This window comes from Ovis canadensis, chromosome X, assembly GCF_042477335.2.
Source record: "Ovis canadensis isolate MfBH-ARS-UI-01 breed Bighorn chromosome X, ARS-UI_OviCan_v2, whole genome shotgun sequence".
NCBI lineage: Eukaryota > Metazoa > Chordata > Mammalia > Artiodactyla > Bovidae > Ovis > Ovis canadensis.
In genome coordinates this window covers 14,746,468-14,759,159 of record NC_091727.1, presented here as the reverse complement: position 1 = coordinate 14,759,159, position 12,692 = coordinate 14,746,468, and the positions used below count along the sequence as shown (strand labels likewise).

The following is a 12,692-nucleotide window of genomic DNA, read 5'->3' as shown; positions in this document are numbered from 1 at the left end:
TGACCGGTTTTTCTCTTAATGCTGTGAGAAGCGAGTGTATCTCAGCTTCCTTGAATGTGGGAGGAGTTTGACTGAAACTGCACTGATCCCTGCCAGCTCACTTTGTTTTAACCTTCTTGATCATAATTGCTTAAATGTGTCAATTACTTTATGTCTTAGAAAGATGATGTCTTTTGATTCATATCAAGGGTAGTAAGAATCCACCTCTTTTTGATGTGGCCGAACCAGATCCATCATCATCCTCAAAGGCCCACATCCCTGTGCTGCTCCCCATCCGTACCTAAATCACTGCTGTTAGACTACTGACAGCACTAAAGGCCTATAGTGTACACTCAGATGGCATACCTTCATATCTTGGCTCTGCCGCTTCCTGTGTGAGTGAGGTTTGCACATTTATTTAAGTTCTCTGAGCCTCAGTTTCATAATCTGTATAATGGCAATAAAAATGTTTGCCTCTAGGTTTACTTCAATGAGATATTATAATGCAAAGCACTTTAAACAATTGCTTTATTATTTTTTGCTTTTCAACAATAATATGTACAATGTTAGAATAAGGGGAAGTAGTGGAAAGTTTGTTTTAAAGGCCTCATTACTGCCATTTCACCTGGACCTGGAAGACTTGTTTTTCTGGGTGAAGAAATGTTTTCCCTGTGTGAAAGTTTCATAATCACAACCAAGCAGGCCCACAAGCCCTGCCATTTAAAGTGGCTCGTCTCTTTTATCTATAACGTTTATATCTATAGCCTGGGAATGAGGATACTGGTCTAACTCCTGATATTCTACAGGATAACCACTGAAATCTCTCTGAATTCGATGCCATGATCCATGGCTATGGATGACCAGGACTGACATGGACACTCTCTGATTTTCATACCATGTGGTAGCGTTCTGATTTCCTTGTGAGCTTGATGGAGTTTTGAACAGGTAAGTAAGTGAAAGGGATGGAGGCACACAGTGATTATCTGAGAGATAAAAAATGACCCTTTTGAAGTTTTTCCAAGTTAAATCAGGAGACTCAACTTGTGGAGTGAAGGGTAGTTTTATAATTCAAAAAAATGGCCCTGGAAATGAAAATTTACCAGAAAAAAATGAATTCTATAAAGATAAGAGCAAAGTTGTTTACTTAGGAAAGGAAAGTATTATCCAAGTGGAGAGTTTTTGTGAATATGAGCTTAAAATTTAAAAGGAAGGAAAGATAAGTGATTATTAATGGACTTGTCTGTAAAACATCTAAGTCCCCAACATTAGCCCCAAGATTCCTAATACAAGAGTTCATTGGTCACTGTAAAATCCTAATATCTTCAGTGTATCTTTAACAGATTTTAAGGAACATATTAACCAAATGTACAAGTTTTGATTTGGCCATAAAAATGCAAGAAGAGCTGTGATTCTCTAGGATTAATGAATAACATTTGTTTATTTGATTTGCTCTAAGAAATCATTCTAAAATCTGTTTACATATCTGGCCTCTCCAGGATGAGTTTTATGTTGGTTCAGCAGATTGTTTACAGTTTTCTCTTCTTCTTCCCTTTTTTTTTCATCTTCCCTGCTCAGTGCCCAACCCAAGGTCAAAGGCTGATAGAGAGTAAATCTCATGAGGAGGTTTTACTCTAGGGAAGTTGTTCAGTGGATGGGATCTTGGTGTACAGAGAAAGATGACAGGCTCTTTCTGGCTCCTTCTCAGCCTTGTTGCTGTAACTGCTGCTCAATCCACCACTGAAGGACAGGCCAAGACATTTTTGGAGAAGTTTAACCATGAAGCCGAAGACCTGTCTTATCAAAGTTCACTTGCTTCTTGGAATTATAACACCAATATTACCGATGAGAATGTCCAAAAGATGGTGAGTCCTCATGGCTACAGAGGGGTATTGGTTGCTTCTTAAAAATCAGCTTACTGCCCAGGAAACTGAAAAGGGATATCAAACAAATGCTCTGAGCTGTGAGATTGGATGTTTGCCTCAGTATTTCTGATTCTGGAGTTCCAGATGACTGAAAAATTGACCTTTGAGTTTATTTGAAAAAATGTTACAAAATAATTCACTGGTCTCAGTCCAGATTCTTGGTGAACATGCTTTAGAAATTTGCCACCATAATTCTTATCATAGTCAGGCTTTCAAAGCATGTCACAGAAATGCCATAAGTTATTCAGTTAATAATTTCCTCAAGCCTACAATGTCAACAGGAATATCTAAAGACTCTCTACAAATCATCTATTAACTGAAAAAATATGCAGCTGGAGGCTTAGTGAAAGAACTCGCTAGTAATTAAGATTACCAGGGGTCAGGTGAGGCTGGACTTGGGAATTCCTTCCTTAATTGTCATGGAGTTCTGAGGGACTTCCAGAGCATACAAGATCCACAGAGCCCTCCAAGAAAACCTGTAATCAAACCAGTTCTGACAAATCTCAGAATGCTCTGGGAAAGCAAGATGTACTATTTGACAAGTGCAAGGATTTAGGAAGTTCCTTCCCTCACATATCTCAAAGCAGTGCTGGAAATGGAGTGACATTATTTAAGGAAAGTTTTTGTGACGTTCGTCCAGCAATGCATTCTTTCAAAAATGTAGTTCAAATCTGATTTTTTCAAATAGTCAGTTACAGGTTTAAGTTAAATCACTGCCACTCACTGGACAGATTCTATATTCTGGACAGATTCAGTCTGAGATCGGCTGCTTCATGCGAATTCCCCAGGAGATTTCCCCCCCATCACCTGCCACAGTTTTTCTAAAGCTTTAAGAGATCCAGGAGATTTTGACAGCCCAGTGTTGTCATAGGAGACCTTTTTTTTTTCTTGTCTCATATTTTGGTCTTACCTTTCTTCATCTCTTCATGTTTGCTTTTTTCTAGTGTTTTATTTGATCTTGATGTGCAGTGTGCATTTGTTTTCATTCTCAGTCAAATGGTCCATAGGTGGTGTTGAAGGTAGGCCAGCATTGTGCCTAAGAGCTCTGGAGTCAAACTGCCGAGGTCCAAATCCCGGCTCCACCGCTGTCTACCTGGGTGAACTTCAACTACTTAATGAACCTTTCTGCGCTTTAGTTTTTCTGCCTGTGAAAAGCCACCTAATACTCATATTTGCTTCATAGGGTTGCTGTGACAACAGTTAGTACACAAACCCACCAGAATTGTGCTCAATGCTTGTGGGCCTGGGAGAACAATACAGTACCGCTGCTGTGAATGTGAGAGGGAATTCTAATTGCTGAAAAAATGTGTAACAGTTCTGTTCAGTGTCCAGATACTGAGAAGGCATTTTACAGAAAGAGATGTAGCGATGTTTGTTGAAATCATCTCTGGATCATTAAGTGCTATCACTTTTGAATTGCACTGGTTGATTAGAGGAAAGGCAGAAATGAAAGGGCATAAGTCCAAGAAGGGTAGTCAAAGTGCAGACAGTATGGGCCCTTTAAAGAAAAGTGAAAATATGCAAATACAGGAAGCAAGCAGGGGGCCCAGTATCTCCTTCCTCCAGCAGTGATGAAGGGCGAGTTAGCGCAGTAGTGCATCTGTGTGGATTTACCTGGGGAGGAGGCAGTAGACAGGGAGGACAATGGCTCATCTGTTTTCTTATCACATTTATTGAGATCCCCTAATGAAACAGGAACTGCAGCTGGTGCTACAAGAGGTACCAAGATGAATAGGAAGCTGAGATAATGGTCCACTGCTGATGGCCATGCTTACAGAAAGAATTGGAGAAATGGAGAATGTTTTCCAAGGAAAGAGCCACTGGAGTGATTTACAGGGATGAGAGAGAGCTAGAAGGGAAAACAGAATTAGCTCTACAAAGCCTAACTCAAAAAGAAAAACAACATGAGTCTGAGATGGAAGAAGAAAGGATAGAATGTTCCCAGTTGTATTGGCCAACTCTCTTCAGATCAGAAAGGTGGTGCCTTTGAAAGCTCAAAAGAGATAAATTTACAATAAATAGGAGGAGGTGCTGTTTCTATTACAGGTAGTGAAACTGGTAAGACTTGTAAATCTAGACCATTCTTTAATCTGAAAAAGTGAGACATTGAAAACTATAAATATGTTTTGGAAATATTTAAGCAAATGTAAGGATTGTGGATCCACTGTGGGTGAGACATGCATTTATGAACCCAGTTCTTTACCTTCCTCAGTATCAATGTGCAAGGCTATGTCACTTTACAGTGCCATCTCACTGAAGGTGACGTGACTGTGTCCTTTGCCATGTGACTTACTTTGACCAATGGGCTGTTAGCAGAAGTAGAGGCGTGGAAGGACTTGAACAATGGGATTTTTCCTTTGCACCTTTGCCTTTGCCATGAGGACATGCCTGGATTGACCAGGTAAAGAGTGAGAGATGTGTGGAATAGTCCTGGCAGAAACTAATCCCCTAGAGTTTTAAGAGGATCCAGCCAAGATTAGCAGAGTTGCCTGGCAACACTCAGTGATTCTAGGCACACAAACAATGAACACTTATGCTGTTGAGATTTTGGGTTGTCTGTTATGTAGTACTATTGTAGCAATAGATAACTAATATAGGAAGAGAAATTTGGGCTGTATGACATGGGTATGTTCATATCCTATTATGGTCACATTATTGAGGGCAATCTGTCATTTCCTAATTATCCCTTGGTATAACGTTCAGAGTCAGAGTATTGGGCTTATCAGCCAATCGACCTAGTGTGGCAATTCTTAGATCAAGTCATGAGAATAGTTTAAAATAATAGAAGGCACTAGAATTTGATCAGTATAGTGTCCCCAAAGCCTCCTGTTTAGGAGAGGTCCATCAGATAGATATAAGGAAAAAAACTTTGTTCAAAACAGATTTCCACATAGTTCAGAAATTCAATGAAAATTAATTACCAGACACTTGCTTTAGAGCAAATACAATTCTCATGTTTGAGATCAAGCATTCACCAATTAAACTGTAATTCTCTTCTCAGTAAAATGACATTACTTTTTTGCATTTATTGTTGGTTTGATTTTTGAAAGAGTCCTTTGTAAGTCAAAGGATTTTTGTTTCTTTTTTTTGCAAAGTCAGAAGCTCTTTGGCAACACGGGAGGTCCCTGGACAATTTTTTTCCCCTAGAAGAGAGTGAAAGGATCCTGCCACTGGCAGGGGCATCCTGGTTCTTTGTTCCAGTATTTGGCAGTAGCTACTACAGCTGCCCCCAATTCCTGTGGGCACAACTGTGAAGGGAGCATTGAAGACTGCCCAGTTGGAGCCCCAGAGGTCTCAGAACACTTCATAAATATTTCTTGTTGAGTTATCAGAAGCTGTGAAGAGACAGCATAAGGCCCACACTTACCCTTTGGGTGGTCAGGGCCCCTAGAGCCCTTGGGCACACCTGCTTCCTGGACCTTTTCCTCTGTCTTTAGGGCGGGGGCACAGTGAACCCAGAGCAGGGTCATTTTAAACTGCTATTCTGTACCCAAGGAGAGAATGCAGACTTCAACCCTGTCAGCAATGAGTCTGTCCCACACTCCCCAAGATATGTAGGCACCTACGCATAGGTACAGGGGTGGGGAAAGGTCAGTGTGATGCAGATACGATGGAATTCAGGAAATCTGATACTATCCTGATTCTGCTAAGCTGGCTGTGATGCGTTGGGCAAGTCACTTACTTTTTATCTCATTAATGTAAGATAGTAGATGGGCCCAGTCAAGATTTTTCAGTGGATAACAGTGGTGAGTGGATAAGTTCCACATGTGGAGGATTAACAGGAGTCAAGTGCATTGGAGGTATTGTTCATACTAGTTTTCCTTTGGCATGAAAACTTGATAATGTCCCAGTTGAGTGAGGTAATTTGGTAAAATTGAACTTGAGCAATTCAAAATGACATGTTTCATGCCATCCAGATTTGACACTCATTGATCTGAGCACTCTGACAGGACGCCAGGCGGCCGCCAGCTATACCCAGGGAGGGCAGCCTAGTGGTCAGGGACTACTGCTGCTTCTCAGTGTGTGCCAGGTAACTGGGCAAAAGAGAAAACACTTAATTTTAAAATTCACCAATTTAAAGTATACAATTCAATGCTTCTTAGTATATTTACAGAATTATGCAAATATCATCACTATCTCATCTTAGAACATTTTCATCACTCCAAAGGAAAGCACATGCTTATTAGCAATCACTCTTCTTCCCCTAACCCCCCAGCTCTCAGCAACCACTAATCTACTTTCTGTCTATAGAGTCGCCTATTCTGGACTTTTCATATAAATGGAATTATACACTAGGTGGTCTTTTGTGATTGGCTTCTTTCACTTTGCATGCCGTAGCATGTATCATTATTTTGTCCCATTTTACTGCCAAATAGTATTCCATTATATGGATTTTACTTTACTCTTTATTGTAAAAATTTTCAAGCACATATACAAGAAGAAAGACTAATACGTTGAATCTCCTTATACCCATCACCCCGCTTCAGCAATTATCAACACTTCGGCCAATCTTGTTGTATTTTTCTACCCAACGCCATGTTTATTGGATTATTTTGAAGGAATAACTATATGTTTTATGTAATAAATGTTTCACCGTGAGCTCTCAATGTAAGAATTTTTAAATAACCTTAATAGCAGTTTCATGTCAAAGACTTAACAATAATTCCTCAGTAAAATCAACTATCTAGGCAATATACAAATGTACCCTAATATCTCATTTTAAAAATTCAGCTGGTTTGTTTTACTCAGGATCTAGCAAAGTCCTCTCTTGATCATTTTGGCAGATGTACTTTAAGTCTCTTTCAGTCTATAGAGCCCTTCCTCAATTTTTTTTTTTTTCGTAATTTATTTGCAGAAAAATTGAGTTGTTGCTCCTAGAGAAACTCCCACATACTGGATTGGCTGATTGTGTTCCCATAATGTTGCTTAACATGCTCTTTTGACCCTTGTATTTGCTACAAATGTATAGATCTGGTACAGAGGTCAGCACACTTTTTTCTGTAAAAGGCCAAGTAGTAAATATTTCAGGCTTTCTGAGCCCTACAGTCCCTATTCAATCCTGCTATTGTAGACCAGTCAACTCTGCCATTGTAACACAAAAGCAGGTATAGACAATACATAAATAGGTGTGAATATGAAAACTTTATTTATAAAAACAGATGGTAGGCAGAGTCCTGCTCTAAAGACTTGATCAAAATCAGGTTTCCCCTGTGAGGTTTTTTAATAGGTGTGGAAATTGAATTTACACTACTAGCAGGGTGCAGGAATACTGAGCCAAAAAATTAATTCAGGTTCCTAGAGCTCTGGAAAAAAGAAGGAAATTAAAAAATCTGTAGGGACCCTTTTTAGATCCAAAGCTCAAGGCATTTCTACTTTATGCAATAGATACAAATAAATTTAAGATAGACCAAAAATTAAATAGGAAAAACAAGTCAAGCTTTTATAAGAAAATATAGGTGACTTTTGGTTAGGAATGGTTTATTAAGTGAGTCTCGGTTGGAAATGGTTTACTAAATGAGTTTTAGTTGAGAATGGTTTATTAAATAAAAGACAAAAAGATCAATCTATAAAGGAAAAGGCTGAGCAAATAAATTTCATCAAAATTAAAAACAAACTTTTGTGCACCAAAAGACATCATAAACACATACACACACAAGACAAGAAGCAGAGCTTGAGAAAACATTTTGATACATATAATTAACAAAAGATTGACAGCCAAGATATATAAAGAAATTTTACTAAATGATAAAGACAAAAATTCACTAGAAAAATGGGGGAAAGATATGAGCAACAAATGCATAGAAGAAGAAATTAAAATAAATAAATAAATATATGTATATACCTCATATATATGTTTAACCTGACTAATAATCAGGATAACATTATTTTAATAGTGAAATACCAAATTGACATAAAATCATATTTGCCAAAATATGGTATCTGTAGAAGTTGAAACTTGCTTTAACCCATCAGTTTCACTCCCAAGAATTCCACCTGGAGAGCCTCACCTGTGTACTCAAGAAACTTTATATATTTGCAGATTTAGATTAAATATTAGCAATTTTATATGATTTAACCTAATACAAGGATGTATATGGTAAAAAAGTATTACTTAAAGACAGGAAACATTCATAGATGAGAAATTATTAAATAAATTTGAATTTGGTCATATACTTAAATATTATACAGCAGTTAATTTAAGATCAATAAGGAATGTATACTTGAAAAAATGGAAAAAATAAGTAATGCTAAGTGAAAAAAGCAGAGAGATTTTCTTTTTTTCTCAACTTTATTGAGATATAATTGACATATAACATTGTGTAAGTTTAAGGTATACAAACTGTTGATTTGATACACTGATATATTACATAATATATGGTAGCAGTAGTAGCAGTAGTCTTAACTAATACCTGCATTACGTCACATGATTACCATTTGAGAACATTTAAGATGTATTCTCAGCAACTTTTGAGTATATAATATGAAATTATTGACTCTAACCACTAAATAAATATGTCTGAAGCAACTATTATAAAGTATTAACGTTTTAAAAACCTGAGTAGAGGTTTTTGTGACATTTGCTATGTTATTTATACTATATTGTATTTTTATTATGAAGTATATCAAATATATATCTGGTGGGCCACTTTCTGGCAGGACCTAATTTCAGGAGTGAGTTTTTTTTTCCCTATAAACTAAAATTTTTTAAAAATTAAAATGTTTGGAAGCCACATTGCTTCCTCCTATCTGGAAAAAGAAAAAATAAAATTTTGATTCTCAAGACAAAGCAATAGAATTCATATTCTTATAATTTAGATTCCTTACTTTGTTGAATAGAATAAGTGTTTTATTTATTTATTTATTTTTAATTTTTTATTTTTACTTTATTTTACTTTACAATACTGTATTGGTTTTGCCATGCATTGACATGAATCCACCACGGGTGTACATGCGTTTTTAAAAATATGCACATATCTGGACCTATTTGAAGGCAGTTTTCATCTTTAAATCTGATGTGGTTTTGAGAGTTATGTCTGGATACAGGGCCAATACATGGGGCCTGAGGGTGGAGGGTTCCCTGGGAACTTGTTGGACGCCAAGTCACTGCCTATATGTTAAGGTTCCTTTCAGTTTTTCATCTTCTGTCTTCAGGAGACTCTCATACCTACAGGGAAAGAAATGGTTTAGAGACTGCTGAAAGAATAGCCTAGGAGTTGATAGTGAGGCATAGAAAAAAAGATGAAATTTTAATTTGTTGCATTTCAAATAACTTATCACAAAAGCATTTTAATTGTTTAAATAAAACTATCATAATTTGGATGGAGACCACAAGACCTATGACTTAAGATGAAGCTCATATGAAAACATCTAAAAGCATGATGAGATCATATTTAACTTGCATATCATTAGGGCCAAAAAGAACAGGATATCTTTTGGAATGGAAGGAAATGGCAACCTCCTTCAGTATTCTTGCCTGGAGAATCCCACAGACAGAGTAGCCTAGTGGGCTACAGTCCATGTGGTCGCAAAAAGTTGAACACAACTAAGCAACTAACAGACACACAAAGTGTAATTTAGGATTTTATATTTTCAGTCCTTGAAATGACAAAGCATCTCTCAATAGGATGAGAATATGGTATCCACTACAGTTATACATAGCGGGTCAGAGAGGGTTTTAACTTCCTGTGATTGTACTGAGTAATGTGTGTCTTGACCCCAAGCCCCCATCAATGGCTGCAGAAACATTTGCTGTGTTGATTGCTGCTCTTCTGCCTTTGCACAGAGGCAGTATGGGATGCTGTTTATTTGACCTGTAATGGTTCTTTTTGAACCCTGTAGCTATGTAAGTAACTGTATATGCTTCAATTCATTCATCATTCAAATCCAAAAATTACATATAGCTGTCAAGCATTATCTAAGAGACTTGGTTGGTATGTATGAACTGACTTTGATTCTCTGTGTAATTGCTTAGCTGTCAGTTTTATTTAGGCATGGGTACTTTATAGTATGAATATGGAATAAATTGTAAAAAAGATTAAAAAGAACAGCTTGGGATGGAACAGTGTATCCTCAGGGGCCAAAATTCAAGACAACATAATGTTTTTGTGATACAAAGTATATCACTTATGATAATGATAAATAAAACAGATATCCTCAAAGTTCCCACATACATTATAATTTTAAAAAATGTTTTAAGACTGAGGCCTTTTGGGGATTCTGGGTTGTCTCCAAGGGAGATTGAAATAAAAATTGCTCTTAATTTAGGATCAAATTTTACCAGAAATTTTGCTGTAAATCATCCTAGATTGGATGAAAAAGGGTAGGGGCTGAGAGATGGGTGGTGGGTTATGTAAATGAATCTGTGCTGTAGACCAAACTCCTCTTTCCATAGCTCATTCCTTCTCATTCAGACATGGTACAAAGAAGACTAGAATGTGTTGAATCCAATCTACAGCCAGTGGTTAAGAGCATTTAGCTTTAGAGGCAAACATATCTGTGTTGATTCCCTGATTCTTCCAGTTAATAGCTGTGTGACCTAGTCAAAATTACTTACCTGCTCTGTGCTTCATTTGCCTCATTTGTGAATTGGAGACAATCACAACTACCTCACAAGATTGTGCAGATTCATTGAACAGTAGTTCCTAAGGGGTTGTGTGTGCTCAATAAAGAGAAATCTTTTTCCATTTCACTGTGACTATTCTATTCATCTCTTGTATGATCCATTGCTGCACCTTTCATGAACCACTTTCATTATGTCACACACCTGCTTGCAACCCATAAGTGACTCCCTAGTATTCACAGGATAAAAGTAAAATTTCTTAATCTAGAAAATGCAGTCATGCCTGGAGTCCTGCTTTGGAATCTCTACTATTTATCTATTGTGTAAAAGATTACCACAAAAGATTATCTATTGAGTAAAAGATTGCCAGATCAAAACAACACACATTTATTATCTCCTGGCATAGTTTAGCTGGATCTGCTTCTGAGTCTTACAAGATTACAATCAAGGTCCTGGCTAGAGGTGTGGTCTCATCTGTGACTTAACCGGAGATGAATCCACTTTCAAGCTAATGTGGTTAGTGGTAGCATTCAGTTCCTCGTATGCTCCTTAGGATGTCAGTCAGAGGCCATCTTGAATTCCTCACCATGTGGCCCTAGCCATGGGATAGCTCACAACATAGCATCTTGCTGCATCAGTATTAGCAAGGGAGATTCTTCAAACAAGATAAAAACGATAGCCTTGGAAATTCCCTGGCTGTCCAGTGGTTAGGGCTCTGTGGTTCCACTGCAGGAGGGAACAAGTTTGATCTCTGGTTAGGGAACTAAGATCCCACAAGCTGTGTGGCTAAAAACAAACAAAACAATCTTATCTAACATAAACATGTATATCCTTCACTTCTGCTGTATTCTCCTTGTTGGAAGTGAGTCATAGGTCCTGCTCACACTCAAGGGAAGGGAGACACAGGAGGGTGTGCCACCAGGAAGTAGGGGTCCTGGGAACCATCTTAGAGTCTGCGCGCCTCAGGATCCAGGATTCAGACGCTGGCAATTAGTTGCCGGCTCTACTGTTCATTTTTCTTAGCTCCTTCTTCACATATGAAAAATGGAAATAGAATAATTTTCTGCCTCTTGGGATTGTTAAGAAAATCAAATGAGGTAAATTATTTTGCAAAGTACTCTACAGCGGTCTGTTTTCTGCCTACTTTAAGATCTGTCTTAAGTTCCGCTTCCTCCAGGAAAGTGAAAGTGAAGTCGCTCAGTCATGTCCGACTGTTTGCGACCTGTGGACTGTAGCCCACCAAGCCTCTCCGTCCATGGGATTTTGTAGGCAAGAATTCTGGAGTGGGTTGCCATTTCCTTGCCAAATCTGGTCCCTATAACAGGAATTGCTTGGCCCCACTCATAGTTTATATGGAATCATAGGCTTTTATGTTTCAGTAATGAAACGTTCATGATGTGTATCTTATCTGCTTGATAAAACAATAAGCAGCTTAAGGACAAGGACTTTTTTTCTATAAGTGATAAAGTAGCTACCATTTTTTAGTGCTTAGGATGTGTCAGGGACTCTGAGAGGCATTTTATTATTTGTTAAATTTTCTTGTCCTTTCAACAACCCTTTGAGGTGAGTTCTACTATTACTCTCATTTTATGGATAAGGTAACATGACTCAGGCTAAGTAATTTGCTCAAGGTCACACAGCTAGTTAGAGGTGTCTGACTCGAGGAATGGAGTTCTTACGTGCCTCATATGCTACTTCTTTTTTATAGTCTAGAGAAGTACAGTGTAGGAAGGGGTTGCTCGTTTTAGCCTTTGATAAATGGAAGTGAACTTGTCCACTGAGAGAAGACTGCACTGGATGCATATGCAGAAGTCAAGATGGGGGCAAGTGAACCCTGATGTCACTACCTGCTTCTTGGTTTCTCTGGTGAGTGGATAATCACCATGGCTACCAAATGGCCATGTTCAGGGCCGTCTTGAACTGGGGATCAGAATTCAAGATCAGAATCTCTGGTAAATCACAGTACTATGGAGTTTCCTGCAAACTGGTTATTTCTCATGGTTCTCATCACCATGAGAAGCTGTATTCTCAGGAAGTGCGCTCTGAGCTCTGCTGGGCTTTCCCTTTAGAGTGTTTATCGTTGAATCCTTGAGCGACTCACCCACGTCACAGTGCTAAGGCCGTACATTCCAGGACCCCACAACATAAATCATCTGTGAGAATTCACTTCCAGTTCTGGGGATAGGACCCTTGGGAAAATGAAGCAAAAGGCCAGGAAGAGAGAGTGACCA

At 38.2% G+C, this 12,692-nt stretch overlaps 1 protein-coding gene and 1 long non-coding RNA gene across 3 annotated transcripts in view; one reads left to right on the top strand and one right to left on the bottom strand.

Moving 5' to 3' along the window:
* Nucleotides 1-489: 489 nt before the first annotated feature.
* Nucleotides 490-3,015, bottom strand: LOC138930911 (uncharacterized). The gene is made up of 2 exons (XR_011446283.1): nt 2,812-3,015; nt 490-1,906 (listed from the first exon to the last, which is right to left on the bottom strand). It is a non-coding gene; the product is annotated as an uncharacterized lncRNA (long non-coding RNA).
* The window catches only part of ACE2 (angiotensin converting enzyme 2), a 47,686-nt gene continuing 36,344 nt past the window's right edge, over nt 1,351-12,692 (top strand). Inside the window, exon 1 of one of the 2 annotated variants that reach the window (XM_070291346.1) lies at nt 1,351-1,841. In XM_070291346.1, coding sequence (XP_070147447.1) covers nt 1,656-1,841 — 186 coding nt within the window. In that variant the 5' untranslated portion in view covers nt 1,351-1,655. The remainder of the gene's footprint in view (nt 1,842-12,692) is intronic. The other variant, XM_070291345.1, reaches the window with a different exon arrangement.